Consider the following 16,668-nt stretch of genomic DNA (forward strand, 5'->3'; position numbering starts at 1 on the left):
GACCGTTTGTCTGAGACAAGCAACTGTCTTAGTTGCTCCCGTTCTGTTTCAGTAAAACACTGAGAAAGCAGAAAAAGCTGCTAATTATGGGTGAACTTGGATTTTATGGAAGTCTCAAATACAGGGGGAATGATAAATAAATAAATATATATGTAGACAATTTGATTTTCAGAATTTGGAAAAAAAAACTTCATAATATAGCCTGGAAACTACTTCTGTGAAAACACTTGTGACATATTGGAAACTGAGTTCAGATACAAAAGCAACCCACTACCCTACTTCTACACATGTATAAATATCCTTTCTAAACCAGGGTGCTCTCCACATGCTAAATATGCCCTTGTGCACCACCTAAACACATTTAACAATGTGTTAAATTGTTAACCCCACAAAACAAACACAAAAAAACCCACCCACAAAAAAAAAAGCCCAAGGAGAAGAAATCCTTCCTCCTCCTCACCTCCCTTCCCTCCAACGGGTATCTTTCTACCAGCTTTAACTTCCTTTGGATCAGGTTTGGGATGCCACCTTTGGGGTTTTGGGGGGGTTTCTGTGGGTTTTTTTAGCCACATACATCTCTAGTATAAAGCACACCGTCACCAGCGACACCCCTTACCTTCGTGACAGCTATCCACACCCAGTGCTTGGGAAGAAGTGGGTAAATTGGATCCTTCGCAATAACCCCGGGCATTGATGTCCTTCACCACCTACATCTCCAAGAAAGGGTCAAGCCCCTTCTTCTTCAAATTCAGGAATTGCAGCTCTCCAGAACACAGCACGAACACACTCCTTCCCTTCTCCTGCACTGAAAACCTTCATGGAGCACAACTTCACCGCCCAGACATTGCTCTGGGGCGGCCAACATCAAGCACGAACCCCTCTTGCATCAAGCCAGCCACTGGGTATGCAGAGCCTTGGCCATTTCCATGAGCTCTTCCACCCAGGATGGTTTGCTGGATCCATCCCCCGGGGCTGAGGAGGATTTTTCAGACAGCCTGTGATTTTCAGCTACTACAAATTACCTCTGGCGGAGGGTGAGGGCACGGTCCGACCTCCCGGCACCCTGCTCCAGTGCCACCGGCCACGACGTGGGGATCAGAGCAATCGGAGCCTGCACCAGCTACTTGGGTACATTCATGACTGGCCACAGTCTGTGTTGTCACAAGTGAGGTCTGGAGGCCCCTGCAGATACATCCTCATGCCCTGCACTTATCTTGGGGTCCCACAGTGAAAGTGGATTTCAAGGAGGAACCACTATGTTAAATACGCCCTACAGGCAGCACTTCTGCGGATATGGTTTAGTTTATTGGGCAAAGACAACCGTTACATGACCCAGAGAAGACAGACACAACATGTGGAGCATGTCTGAGGGCAGCAAGACTCATAGACCAGTTTTCCCAGGGCCTGCCCCAGCTTCCCAAGGCTTTACAAGGCTGTTTATTGACATCCCTGCTGGGACTCTGGCTGTCTTTCACCTGAGCCGTAGCTGCGCTACCCCAAGTCTCCATCTCTCATGATCCCTTGGGATGAGAGACCATAAAGCTTTGATGCATACCTCCAGTTTTCCAGCTGCTGTCAACCAGCACAGCTCAGCAGAGGTCAGTGGGAGAGGGAGGCGAAGAAGGGCCAGGGGAAAACTGCTTAATGGTAGTGGAGCAAAAGCTTTACACCAGCATCTGGCTTTTCACATAGAAAAGGTGAAATTCTGCCCTTTTGCTGGGAGCTGGCGGTTCAAAAGCAACGGGAAGACACATCTTAATTAAACAGTTTGTCCAGGTCTGCAAACCAATAACTTGCAGCTTTCAAAACCACAAAACAGCCATTAGTGGGAGGATTTCTAATGTCCTGGCACATAACGAAGCATGACAGTACACAAATAAAACAAGAACTAAAGAATTAATTATGGGCTAAATGACTTAATTATGGGTCCTCAATCAATGCCAACACAAGCATAACCTCTTTCTCCTCACACTTTGGTAAGAAAATAGATCAACCCGGCAGCAAAGACTTCCCGCGTGAATCTCTGACTCAAACCCAGGCTCGGAGCTGCCTCACGGGTCTTGTGCTCACCTCTAGTGCCCTCCTGGTTATAAAAATCAAAAGAAAGCTGAAACCCTCTAAAAGTATATTCCGGGAAAGTTCCAGGAAAACAGTAACAACGTCCACAGATTCCCTATATAGAAGCAAAGTGCTCAGAAAAAAGACTGAGTGCAACCTACAGACCACAATCCCTGTTACCCCCTGCTCTACAGACAGGGCAACCAATAACCTGGGGCCTTTATAAATAAACAAGCGTATATAAAAAATTACCCTTACGCCACTGGCGATTTCTTCAGAGCTAAAATAACTCATCGTTTGCTGAACGTTGTAACCACGGGCTTCAGCAAAGGCTGAGTCCAGCATGTCCCTTCCCTCAAACACCGAGCAGTTAGCTGATAAACTGCAGAAGGGTTTATTTTGTGCTCCAGCAAGCCAGCAGCAGCCTTAATTCTTCACACACTTCGGTCTTTTTTTAATCGGTGGCTCTTTGAAATCTGTACATTCAGAGGAGGAGCATTTCATTGCATTTTTATTGCAAAAAAACCCTAACGCTACCGCTTATTTGAAGATTTGATTTGACATGATTCAAACCAGGTCTTGCAAATTAAATGCTTTTGAATTTGGACGGTCGAGGACCAGTCAACACCGATTATTTTTTAAACTGCTTGAGAGTGGAAAGTGCAGCTTGATAAAGCCTCGTGAGCTGCCTCTGCCAGCAGCTTTGCATCATCCCATCACTGTCTGCACTGACTCAGGGACCCACCGCCGAGGGGACACGGCAGCAATGGCGTAAAGCAGGAAGGCAGGAGTTAGGTGTCCATGCCAGTGGCTTTCAGCCACGGGTAGGTTTACAGCCATCACTTTGAATATAGAGAAAAGGCGTTATTTCTTACCGACAGCAGGGAATGGCACAAACCTCTGGATCAAGAGACGAGTGGCAGGGGTAAACTTGTTTGCTCTCTGAATCAGAACATTAAGGCCCACCTTTCAATAGAAAAAAAAACAAAACAGAGAAGCAGAAACATTTAGCTACAAGGAGCAGGGCAGATGCCACAGCTTGCAGACAGCAGCAGAGCTCTTCAAGGGGACAGACTGGGGTCTCTCCCCATGCAGAAGCGTTTTGAGAACTAAACACCCCCCCCCAGGCAGGGTTTAGCTGTGTTGGGTTCAACCCTTTATTCAACGAAGGGTTGAACCCAACCGTTGGGTTGAACCCGACCGTTGGGTTTAAGTGAAGGGCTGAACCCAACCATTGGGCTGAACCCAACCATTGGGTTTAAACCCTTTCCAGCCAAAAGACAGGCTAGAAACCACTGCAACGTCGTTCGGTCCTTCTGGATCTGCATTTTTACCCAGTTCACTGGCATTTTCCCCACCCAGCACAAAATCAGTAGGGCTGGGAGTCATCACCCGGCTAGGAAAAAGCCAAATATCAGTGGTGGTGGTTGGCCCAACATAAGTCATTCCTCCCCCAGGGGTCTGTGCAAACTACATCACCCCACTCCATTGCAAACATTTGGGCTATAAAGGAGCTATTAATAGAAACAAGAAATAGCAGGCAGTTTATTATAACCGTGGATCATTTTTCTGTTGCCTCCTCCAACACTTGAATAATGCAGAGCTCTCTGCAGTTTTGCAGGGATCTAAGTCATTGCATATGTTAATATAAACAGCACGGAGGAGAGTTGCTGCCTCGTCAGCCTCAGCGTGGTTGGATAGTAGTGATAGTCAGAGAATTTCCATCAAAATTTGTTTCAAGCAGAACTGGGGTTATTAATTAAACAAACCTATTTGCAGGGAATGACTTCTGTCTTCAGATTACTGTCCTCTACAATATTTTCTCTTTTTCATCCAAAAAAACCCCAGATGCGCAAACAAAACCCAACAGCCCCAAACCAGGAATTTTAGGCCGAAAATGGAAGTCTTTAGCAACGCCTGGCCAAAAAGTTTTCAGCCAAAAACGCAGCAAAATTAAAAAAAAAAAAAAATTCAGCCAAAGCCAAAAACCTGCCAGCAAATAGTGATTTGGGGTCTTTTTAAAAAAAAAAAAGAAAGAAAGAAAGAAAAGAAAAGAAAAGAAAAGCATGGGAGAACATATTTTGCAAGCTGCTACATTATACATGCATCCGCAGCGCATCTTGCTTTTTTGGAGGCTGAGGGGAAGATGTTGAGAAGCACAACTGCTGGGTAAGCCCTGCATAAGTAGAGTGCTGGTTTTCAAAACCCATGGAGCATTTCCAGAGCCCCACAAGGCTTTCACCAAGACCCCAAGCAGGAACCCTTCCTCCTCTCCTTGGCCACTGCGACTCTAGCACTGAGCCCGAGAGAACCACGGCGGTTCTTCTTAGTCTGGGCAAGAATGAGGGTTTTGTCTTAATCTTCTTCTCCCTCAGAAATGACTGAATGATTTATTTTTTTTTTTACGTTTTCCAAGTGCTGGGATGCATATTTGCAAAATCTGAATGCTTCCAGAAACTGTAAAGCAGTCTAAAACGTGTGGCTTTAAGAGTAAAAGTAAAACAGTCTTAAGCCCGGCTTTGCTGGTACTGCCCCATGGATTCGGGTATTTATAGCCTGGATGCAGTTCATCTGTGTACATGACAAATTTTGTTGGGTTTGCAGCCTCTGCTTGTAGGTTTGATGGAAGGATTTGACCGTGAAGTGGAAGAGCAGCAGCTTTTGAAACAGAAAAGATGAGTCTGGGAGAGACACCGCTGTGAGGCTAGTGGTAATAAAAGCATTTTACTTTCAGATTCAATTTGGTGCTGCAGATGAACTCGCTCCTCCACTTACAGCAACCACCCCGCTGTGAATATGAAATTAAATGTTGCTATAGATTTAAATCCAATCTCCCAAATTCCCAACATGAGGACCAGATTTAGGAAACTAATGAGGGTTTGTTTTTTACAGTTTTGAAATTGCTTTAGCCAATCTGTGAACTCTTTCCCGCAGGTCACGAAGTGGGATGAAGGTAAACAGGTCAAGGAGAGTATCCGACAACGAGCAGGTACTCCTCAATCTCAGACCACCGTAAGCAAAAGGGCCATCAACAAGGAGAGCTTAATGAGTTTGATTCCTAGGAGCTGGCCAAAGAACACTGACTGTCGAGGCAAATTCATGACTAAGAAAACAACCACAGGAATATTATTATTATCATCACCCTGCCTACAGCCTGAGTCACAGATCTGGGATCTACAACACTGGTGCTGTACAAACACGTAACAGAGAGTCAGGTGGGATTCATCACACTAAACGTGGTAGAATCATAGAATCATTTAGGTTGGAAAAGACCCTTAAGATCATCGAGTCCCACCATAAACCTAACACTGCCAAGTCCACCACCAAACCATGTCCCTCAGCACCACATCTACATGTCTTTTAAACACCTCCAGGGATGGTGACTCCACCACTTCCCTGGGCAGCCTGTTCCAGTGCTTGACAGCCCTTTCGGTGAAGAAATTTTTCCTAATATCCAATCTAAACCTTCCCTGGCACAACTTGAAGCTGCTTGCTCTCATCCTATGGGCTCCCTTTGCAGCCCAGCCCAGAGAAATGAGCCTTTTTAAGGGTTTTTAGTCTCCTCCCAAGACATCACGCAAAATGTCCCCAACAGTGCCCATTCATCCCTGCTGACTATCAAAGGAGTCCAGGGATGCGGCTCAGATGAAGATCTCTCAACTCAGGCAAGACAAGTGCTCCTCCTTGCAGCTGGGAGCTCTGGGCATGGATTTGCAGTACCGGTTTCAGTGCAGTACTCGTCTTGGTGCAGTACTGGTTTGGGATATTCCTGCACTGTGACCCAGACTAGGGGACAAATCCAGCTTTTTCAAATTGCCTGGTTTTTTGAGGTTTCTTTCTCCAGAGCACTTCCTCAGTCTGGCTGACAGAGCATCCCGACAAGCCAGGGGAAGCTGAGCACGGGGGATACATTACACCACGACCGCTGCTAACACCCCGCAACACGAAACCGGGGCCAAACACTGTCAACGAGAGAGCAACCTTACTCAGGGCTCTACTATGCCTCCGGCAGCACTCTGCCCTTCCTCCCTCCCTCTTCTTCAGGTGCCAAAAATTCCTGCTATTATTTATTTTGCTACCAGTTTTGTTTTCAGCATCAACAACGTTACCTCAGCAGAAGGACAGAGTTTGCAGTGATGCCATACTTGAAGACGTACCATCAGACACGGTCACAGAGTGACTGTGTAACAATAAACCAAGATTTCTGTTTTGTTTTCTTTTCCTTCTTGTCTCAAAAAGTTCTGACCTCATGTCCACCAAGACATGAATTTTAAAAGGCACAGGAATTTTTAAAAAAATCCCTGCTTTATTTTTTTTCTTCCTTTATGACTATTAAGATTTTTGAAACCTGCGAGATGGCTTTTGAATGCCTGAAGTTGGCAACGACCAAGCCATTTGATAAAGGTCTAACCCTACACCTCTTAAGCCAGTCTAGAGCAGTAAATACATCAGCAGTTCAAGAAGTTATTTCACTTAACTTTGAGAGGGAATTTTTATAAAATAAAGGAATATTAGGAGTCCAGTGAGCAAGGTTGACATCGCTTGGTAGATGACGCCCCCTAAACATCGCTGAGCAGCTCTCTAGACTTCATCAGCTGCATTGGTGAGATCTCCACTGATTTAAGGGATTCAACTTTCCCAGGTTCCAGCAGCATTGAGGCAACCCTGACCAGTGCAGGTGGAGCTGGCTGCTCCAGGTGACCTAGAAAGTCAACTTGGAAGGAGGGACTGGCTCCAAAGAAGCTTATCCTTCAGTCCTCAAATCACCAGATTGCTGAATTAGAATACTAATTGGATCTGATGAGTCCCATACAGCCAAACTGAAGAAAAGAGCATTAGGAGAAGGAAGGAAAAAAAATAATTCATTAGGGCTGAGAGGTGAAGATGGAGGCAGAGATGGAAAACTGGGCTGTTTACCAACTGGAGCTTTACCAAGTCAAGGAGAACAGAATGGAGGACTATGAGGGAAGGGAAAGCAATAATAATCCGAGTGGAGAAGGAAGTTAGAGAGGAGCAAGAGTAAGGAAAGGAGGAAACCTGAGTCACACCTAAGATGACTGCAGAAGGGATGATCCACAGTTGGATGCTTCAATGGAAGAAAATGGTGTAGTCTTGAGAAAGAAGCAAGATTGCAGGAGAGGTATGAGCAGGAAAAGAGGGGATTAATGCTGCTAATGAGACAAACTTGATTTGGCAGATGATGGAGAAAGGAGGACGGCGGGGGCCCATGCCCAAGACGAGAGGTTGTTGTTTCAACATCGAGTTTTCCATGCATCTGGATCCTGTACAGAGGCAACACCACACGTGGGCACTGTGGGGCTGGACTGGGGCAGAAGGAAAGGGCACAGATGAGAAGAAATTTGCTGGAAACAAAGACACACCAGTGAAAAGAGAGAAAACGCTGCAGAGAAGCACAAGGCGTTTGGAAAGCGGCAGTCGGCGAGGACCCGGCGGTTGCCATGTACTCCTGAGCCCAGAAGCAGGGTGACGGGCACTGGGTGCCTCCCCAGAGCATACCATGTCTTCGCCTCCACTACACCAAGGGCTCGAGGCTGTGCCTTTGGGAAATGGCTGCTACAGCTCCAATGATTTACGGGCTCGATGGAGGAATCGCTGGGCTGGGTTTCCAGTCTGAGTGATCATACCACTCTCTTCTGGCGTCTTCTGGTATCTGGACTTGGTATCTGTGAATCATTAGAGAATAGGAGGTGCAGGAACGGGAGCTTTTGCGCACAGGTATCCAGATTTGAGAGCCGGGCACTGCTTCATTTAAAAACTTCAAGCAGCAAACAGAAGTTTATCACCAGCTCCTCCAATCTACTGTGAACTTCCTCCTGCTCCTGGCTCCCCACAACGGTTCACCTCCGAGGAGGTGCTCCATCCCCTCCCATCCCTCGTCCTACTTTGCACCGACTTCCTCCGGCTTCTAAGTGTTTCTTCACTGCCCTAAGCGGCGGACAGTCCGGAGGGCAGTGGGTGGCCTCCCGCGCCATCTCACAAGCTGATTACGGGCATCACACCAAATTCGCAGGCTGTCAATGCAGCCGCTCCACACGGCTCACAAACAATTATCAGGAAGAAGTTGCTGGGATTAGAAAAATCCACAGGGGCGCCTCCACCTAGAGAGGAGAGTGAAAAATTGCGTCTGTGTGTGTGTGTGTGAGAGAGCTAAGCGTGCAATGGGAGCGGGGAAGGAGGAACGACCCATGGCCGGTGGCACCAACAGCATGGAAAGGAGCAGGATTGCTGCCCCGGAGCGCTGCGTGCAAGGATGCTCTCCCTGCCCCGCGTCGCACGTAGTCAAGACTGAAAACTTAGTCCAACAAGCTCCTGTCCTTCCTGAACATGGCCGGGGGGGGGGAATCAAGATCCTATTTTTTTATTGCTCATGAATTTTATAAGTGTAATGAGCCAGCCCAACTCTAATTCGTCTAATTAAAGTTCTTAGATTCTCCTTCTAGCTTTGGTTAGACACCCTCAAGCACTGCCTGGCTTTATTTTAAAGGACAGAGCTGTAAATGTAACTTTTTATTATTCTCACTCCCCAGCACCAGAAGATTTTTAAACTTGCATATCGGAGCAAACATATCCCTTGTAAATGGTATCAGCGATACAGTTCGCTGAGCTGTGGGAGTCAGGGCTGCAAGGGCAGGTATTGCCAAAGCCGGCTGTGACACAACCATTACAATGCTAATATTATTTTACAGCGACAATCTTGGGCTTGAACAGTCTTCACCTCTCAGCTTCCTTAGGAGAAGAAAAATAAGATCTTTCTGCTGAAATCCTATGTGGTCATGAGAATGTCTTGGGTTGTAAGGGATGTTTTCAAGACAAAGCACATTTTGATTTTGCAAAATGCTAACTTTTTTTTTTGGGGGGGAGGGGGGGAATACAGCTTGTTTAAAAATATCATTTTTGCAATGTCCATTTGTCCAGAAGCAGCCTCTGCTTCAACCTCATCTCTCAAACCCACACGGGGCTTTGCTGATTAGACTCCTACACAACTTTTTTTTTTTCCCTGATACAGCTAAATATAAAATTTAGGAGTTACAATTTTTCTGTAACCTCCGTGCTCGACCAGTTCCGACTGCGACTGAGATTCCTGCACGAATTATAATCTATGAACCCTGTGGGAATACAACCAAAAATCTCAAAGACAAATTACAGTGTTTCAAGAATTCAGAAGCTCTACAGAAACCCTACAGTGACTACACGCATCCCTAAAAAGCTGTATTTTCTTGGAAATAACATCACCAAGGCTTCTGTACGGAAGAAAGTGGCCTCAGGATGACTTACTAAGACACGTGCCTCAGAGAGGAGTGATTTCCCGCTGCGAGAGCAGGAATTTGAGTCCTGGAGCATCTAGGTTTGAGTTTCTGCTCTGAAGAGCTTCCTACATCAATCCCCACACCAAGGCACGTAGCTTCTGTCTCTGTTTCCCAACCGTGCAACAGAGCTGAGAGCGAAGCCTAACTTCTTCCCAGGAGCCCCCCAAAGATCTGCAGGGGCTCCCATACAGCGTGCCGGAGGCTACCGCAGCACATATGCTATTCCATAGCGAGAGCTCTGCCCTTCGCTCCTGTCCAAGTGACCTAGTTGCGTTTAACTTCAGCAGATTGTTGCTGGTTTCTTCTTTGAACTCCTGTTATGGGCCCGTGGAGGCACTAGCCTTCAGTGGGCAGGTAGGCAGGAGCGGCTGGAGGGACTAACCTCCACCTTGGCTCTGCTGGTTGCAACCACAGACTCACCTAAGCCATCTTTTTCTTTGCCCAAAGCCAAGAAGCACTCGCGCGCTCCATTTCTGCACAGCCACTGTAGGCGCAAGAGGGGTGACAAGCAGCTGAAGGGAGGCAACACCTCCAACTGCTGCAGCAGTTCGCTGGATGAAAACGTGTCCGAACCCACAAACCAAGATCAAGAGTGTCAGGGGTCCTAAAACTGATTTATACAAAACTCTATACTAGCAGGAATGATTTTTTTCCCTTGCATTTTTCCAAGTAAAAAAAGTATCATGGGATACCTCAGCAAACCCGATTAGGTCATTAAAACTGTCTTGTTTCTCTCCAGTTTTAGCCTAGTTTGGGTTTATACATATTCAGGTTTAACTCCATATACTTTCACAGTTTGTGAAAGCACCAGGTGCACACCATACAGTAAGCCAAAGCATCACTAAACCACACTGGCGCTGGTTCCCTACCTCCGCTGGCTCATCCGGAGTCAGGATTTAGGGTCAGGAAGCAAGGAGGCACTTTTAAAATGAAAAGACCTGGATCTGCCTGTGAAGAGATGCTTTAAACACCCTCCTGTACACTGCGACCAGCAGCGACTCCAAGGTGAGTCACTAGCAGCTGACAGCACCAAAGTTATTAATGGCATTAATTGCCTGATTTTTTTAACCCAAGGTTACCCAGAAGGTAAGCTGAAAGGAAACATTCCAGTCCTGGGCAGGTACATTTTAAGTGTATAGATCACTACAAAATATACAGCCTGGCTGGCAGTCATGGCTACATGACATTGCATCTCTATCTTTTATACAAAAGAAGACAAAACACCTACTTTTGTCAGAATTTAGCTCAGGTTGCTAAGTGAGAACAACGTATTTATTTGCCTCTGTACTGACAAGACCATAAATCCCAAACTTGCACTTAATAAAAACCTTCTGAGAAGTTACAAACCCCGGTATATTTGAAAGGGGAAGGAGGGAGCCTGGCTGCTTTATTAATTGCAGAAAACCCCACCGCCCCTCCACTTAAGAGGCGCCTGATCTCACACACGTGTTTTTGCTTCCCCTTCATCGGAGGAGAATCGAACCCCTATCACAAGGGGGAAGCTCAGTGCCATCGTGCTTAGGCAGTCACGATAGACATTCCCTGGTTAAGTTACATACACCTATATATGTAAAACACACTCTGTATGCCCGCCAGGCTTGCTGCGGTCTAATTAGAGCCCATCCTGTCAATAGGGGAGGACAGTGCCAGCAGTACCGATGCACGCGGCACCTCCAGGGTACGTGGAGTGGACAACAGATGGACAACGAGCTAATGACCTGGGCACCAAACTGAGCGACAATACACTGCTCACTGGGAGACGTCAGATACGTGGCCAAATGATACTGGCAGAAGAGAGAAACCTCCTGGAGAGTCTGCACGGAGTCTTCAGTATCACAAGGAGGAAGATTTGGAGCCAGTCTTGGCAGAACCTGAAGCCGTGATCGTGGAAATTAAAAACCTGATGTATAAAGCTCTGATCCAAAGACTACGGAAACCAACGGCAATAACACCACTGCTGTGAAATGCTTCAAGGAGGGCGTATGGAGAAAGCCGACAACTCACCACCGCGGGCTCCAGGTGAGGCAACCCCTGAGCTAACACCACCGGTCCCCAGTCTGCTGGTGTCAGCACCAGTGGCAACCCAGAAACCAGAGAGCGTCTGCTCACAGCCCTTGTCTGGATCTGGTTTAATTTGCAGGCATCTAATTGCAACCACAAGAATCACTTCTGACCTCAAACCAAAGTTACAGTCTAAGGCCATAGTGCTGAAGAGCTGAATCAGATGCAAAAGGGATCAGCAATACAGCAGCAGATCAAGTCTGGATCTGAAACTAAGAAACCTACTTATAAAATATGCATAAAACAGTTATTAACAGTAAAATTGGTTTTGATTACATAGCTTTTTTAACCTTTTAAAAGCGTGACAAAATTAGCAGAGAGCAAGAGTGTGCGTGTGTGTGTGTCTGCTGGAAAGGGCTTCTGTATAATTACAAGCCCTCCGATCAGTATAGCTCTTGGCGCTAGAATATCTGGGGGGGAAAAAACCCCACATTTAAAATATGCTTGGTCTTTCTCAAGTCTTTTTACTACTCTCTGCTTTGTTTGCCTTGCTTAGGAAAACCAGCTGGTATTAATTGCGCTTCGTACACCACCATCATGAACAGCAGCCAGATATCAGAAAATAAAGCCTAATCACAGGAATCCACTCAATTGTTTAGGAAAAAAAAAATAACAATTACTGCTCAGTGTTCGGAAAAGCAGTAAAACGAGAGCAATCAAAAGAAAAGGCAGGAAGGAGGCTGGTGTATGGAGAATGTGATAAAAATACACTACAATCACAGAAGGAGAAACAGAAATCTAGGTTACTTAACAGTAATCAGACTCCTCTAAACATACTGTCCGCCGCAAGCGAAGCTCGGAGATGTCACACGCTCGTGCGGAGCAGGTAGCCCAGGTCTCGGCACGTGCCTGGTGGCAGAGACGGTGCAGAAGTGTCACGTAAGAAGTTAGAGATGGAAGAGATCTGTTCTCTCAGCCTTTTCACCTCTTTTCTCACACTCAGTCTTAAAATTATCCCTTCTGATGTCTTTGCTAGCCCTACTTCAAGTGATTGCTTTACCCGAGTACTGCATGGGAGAAGAGATAAAATTCTGGACCTGGCATAGCTCTCCTTGCCTGAAGCTATGCTGTGAATTGTGTTGAGCTGGGAGGAGGTGGAAAAAAAAGGAGTATTGGGGAAAAAAAATATTGAGATACTGAAAAATACTGAAAAAAAGAATATTGATTTCTCAAAAACCTCATCCTGAAGGGCTGCAAATCAGGAGTCCCAGATGTAGCGCTGGATCTGAGAGAAGCGTTGCCTCTCTCTGACAGCAATTCCTCTCTCTCTAAAATGGGAAAAGAATCAGGTTATTTGCAAAGATTTGCTAAGACTTCTAGTTTAATTGCAAGAAGCGTAAAGCCAAAATCTGCTCTTCTGTACGCGTGAGAAAGCAATTTGTTTGTCCCTCTTGTGGGATAAAGACACGGAGGGTGAAGACGATGGGAAGCACAATCACAAGTCAACTGATCTGTCATTTCACGAGCCTTCTCCCCGCGTCGCTTGCCAACTGCAAACATGGAAGGGGCTCGCTTTAATTAATACCGGGTCTCAGCAGACCACTGGAGGCAGTGGCACTTGTTTTCAGGTCATCTGGTCCTAATAGGCTCTCACTGGGAGGTGATTTGTTGCTAACTGACAGCAGAGATCAGTTAATGAGGGCTGAGGCCTTACAATCCAACGTAATGAACCTCAGGGCTGTTTCTATATTATTTGTCATCATCATTTAAAAAAAAAACAACCCGCTTGAGGAGATGCTGGTTATTAATCCAGATATTTACAATATAAAAATCACTCCCTGCTCTGCAGGATTTTCTCTAGGCTGCTCTGCATCGGGAATTGAGCACGCAATAAGCGGTGCTAAGGATTATCAGGACACAAGCTACTCGGTGGTAACACACACATCGGTAGTGTCCCCAACGCTCGTCTACTCGGGGACGTCGGTGCACAGCGACTTCATCTCATTTTCGCACACCCTAAGCGCCATAGCATGCTCCACTTTGGAAGCAGACCTCCTTCCAAGTTCGGGGAGGAAGAAGTATCCAGGAAGGCTGCCGCCCTTCCCCGCTCTCCCAACTACATCGACGGATCTAAGGAAAGCTCCTGCCTCCCCGTAACAATATTCTGACTCTCAGAGCACCAGAGCTACGAAACCGCTGCTATTACAGAGCTCACGGTACTCTTCGCACACGCTAAGGGCATCCCAGTGGAAGCCCAGCCCGGTGAGGCCATCGTGGCACTTACACAAGAAAGCAGCAAACACCCTCTCGGCATCCGCACCACTGAAGGAAGATTTCCTCTTGCACAAGCTTGAAATGCTGTAACTACAGAATACTGCGGAATCATTTTTCCTCATGGTGCTTTTAAAACTGTCCCTGTGACGGACAGCCGAGGTGTGCAAGATAACCAGGCACTGGGGCTCCTGCTGGAGATGCATCTGTAAGTTATGTGGACAGATAAATCCCAGCATCGTTTCAGTTTCTGCATTTATTCCAAGCTTGTTGCTCTGTACAGACCACCAGCTCCTTCACCGCCAGGGAGTAAATGGTACAACTAAGGGAAGTACAAACCACCACGGGACAAAGAGCTGATCTACCATCAGCAGACTGATGAGCCGCCCACGTGTCACCAGTGGTGACAGCCACCCTGCAGTAACAGCAGGCCACTGCTGTTTGCCGTAATTTCTTTTATCTACAAGCCTTGGTGTAGTTTTTCACACTGTTTCAGAAAAAGAGTGTTTCTCACAGCACCACTGATGGTCACTTCTGCAGTCTGAAGCTATCTTTCTGCTTCAGCTCCTTTGCAGTCAGCCTAGGAGGAACCAGAGATTTTAAAGACCTGCATCAGCTGTCCCAACGTGGACATCTCTGCTCGCCACCCAAGTGGTTTCCTTACCAAAGCCTGTCAGCTTCTCAGGGTGGCAAAACTCTGCCAACATCACTTCTCCGTGTCTCCTGCCCTCTATCTGCCCCTGTTGCCAAAATGGAGAGGAGCATTAATGCCAACAACGTGGAACCAGTCATCATCCCTCTGCTGCAGCTGCGCGGGGGGTTGGAAGGCAGGTTGTAAGCGGCAGCAGCACATCAAGCCGGAGAGCTTTGCTTTACTAATTCGCAAGGCGGAAAAAATTCTGAACTAAGGACCGAGGAGGACAGTCAAGCTCTCCCATGCTACACTGGGAAACAGTGGACAGAGAACGGCTGCCAACCGAAGCGTTGAGGTCGGTGGGGTGGGGACTCGAATTGTACTTCAGCTGCAAAAGCGTGGAGCTGGTGTGGACACATCTTCATGGGGTTATGAAGCGTGGGAGCTCACACCAACGCAAGGCTGGTCTGTGTGCACAGTCTGGGTTAATTCTGCAGTGAAGGGATAATGCAGGTGACACGGAGGAGCAGTACGGCAACCAGTGAGCAAGCCAAGCCAGCAATACGGAAAACTATCAAGCAGAAGCATATCCAATAAAACAGACAGTTTCCACTCAAAACTGCAAGGCACTTCACCAACTCTACGCCCTTTGTTACCACTGGTGCAAAGCTGCCTGGCAGCTGCAGGAGAACAGAGAGATACGCTTTGTGCAGATTTTCTGCTGTCCACGGTGGACATGATGTGCCAAACCTCTCACTGCCAGTTCCCAGCCAGGAGCTCCTGCCTCCGTAGTTCTCCTAACAATCCGCAGCCTGGTCTAGACAAACATTTTACCTTGTAAAGAAATCTAAACGAGCCCATGCAGCTTTTTTTCCAAAGGTGAATTGGGGAACCTGGGTACAAATGGCGTGGTGAGCAGGCTGACGCTGACCTCCTCCCATGGCACAGTCTGTTTGCAGAAAAAATGCCTGGAATAGGATGTCTGTGGCTTGAGAAAAAGGAAAAAAGTCTTGGCCAGAGGAAAAAAAATACAAATTGCTGTGGGATCTTTAATGTTCCAGGAAAAAAGGTACAACCATATGTTTCAGAGGCTTATTTGAAAACCCAATGTAAGAAATAACTTCCGTAAGTTGCTCCTGAAAAATGTACCTGCCTCCTTGGGAATTAGCTGACCCTGCTAAAGATGTCAACTTGTGCTCCTGGGGAATCTGAGTATTAAAAGCCCGATGACTGCACCACAAGACCATGACTTCAGCAATGTTAAAAGCTCCTCTCTTGCTTGAACGCCGTCCACAGGCGAAAGATGTCATTTCGAGCACTGTGGTTCTTTCAATTCAAGGTGCTGACCCACCAGGAGAGTATCTCCAAAAGCCTGCCTCTGTTCAGCACGTCAGCTGTCACACTATCACTCTGCAGCCTCAAAGTCACTTTTAACTTGGACGAGGCTAATTCACCACGAGTTAATGCACGCGTGGATAATCTGAGTTCACCCAGCAGCAAAGCCACCGTGCAGAGACCCAGGCAGTGCACGGTACAGGACGGGCTGGAAGCCATCAGCGGTAGAAGTCTCCTTCTGTTGAAAAGTTTGGGCATGCATGGACAGAGACACCTCACGGTTAAAATATTTTTTGGTTATGTAGACTGAATTCTGTCAATTAAAAGATAAACATGCTTGGCAATTCAAACAAACATCTCAAAAGCACTACAGTACTACTGTAAGGGAGTAGTTAGTAGTGAAATATATAGATATAAAGCGTTACCCACTGCTATTGAGACAGCACTTATGACAGCTCCCAAGTAGCCCTGGATGAACTTGGATGTCGGAGAAGGCTTTGGAAAGAAAAACAAAACATATTTTCAGTAAACAAACTTCTGGTTATTAAAATGCAACCAAGCTTGTTTGTTTGTTTTGTTTTCATTTGTTTTAAAGCAGAGACAGGTTTAATTTTGTCATATTGTTCTGTGACACATGGTCTGTCATCTAGCAGCGGCAAAAGCAAGGAAAATTGTAGCCTCGTGAGCAAGGTTAAAGGGAATGGAAATTAATTGGCATCAGAAAATTATAATAATAGCAGCTTAAAGGAAGTATGTGAATGAAATTCAGCAAATGGTACAAAATTAGCATTCTTATACACTAGTGATGAACCCCAAACTCTCCACATTAAATATTTGTCTTTGAAATGTTATCCCAATGAGCTGGATGGTTTCCAGCTCAGCTTCCCGTCTTGAGCTTCCCACATCCCGACACGGGACGAATGAAGGCTAAAGCAATGGAAGAGAACAGCAATAGCCCCACCACTTCCCGGCACCACTGCTGGTAGCACACATAAAGTCCTCGGGAGACGGCAGCCCGATCATGGAGCCGCTTTGTGCTAT

General features: G+C 46.6%; 1 protein-coding gene across 3 annotated transcripts in view; it reads right to left on the reverse strand.

Annotated features, from left to right (window-relative positions):
* The window catches only part of SFXN5 (sideroflexin 5), a 103,085-nt gene that overhangs the window by 35,380 nt on the left and 51,037 nt on the right, over positions 1 to 16,668 (reverse strand). For all 3 annotated transcript variants that reach the window (XM_076335632.1, XM_076335630.1, XM_076335631.1), the window contains exons 9-10: positions 16,057 to 16,122; positions 2,934 to 3,024 (exon numbers count right to left, since the gene is read on the reverse strand). In XM_076335632.1, the coding sequence (XP_076191747.1) occupies positions 2,934 to 3,024; positions 16,057 to 16,122 (157 nt within the window). The remainder of the gene's footprint in view (positions 1 to 2,933; positions 3,025 to 16,056; positions 16,123 to 16,668) is intronic.

Source organism: Aptenodytes patagonicus, chromosome 4, assembly GCF_965638725.1.
Source record: "Aptenodytes patagonicus chromosome 4, bAptPat1.pri.cur, whole genome shotgun sequence".
In the NCBI taxonomy this organism is placed as follows: Eukaryota; Metazoa; Chordata; class Aves; order Sphenisciformes; family Spheniscidae; genus Aptenodytes; species Aptenodytes patagonicus.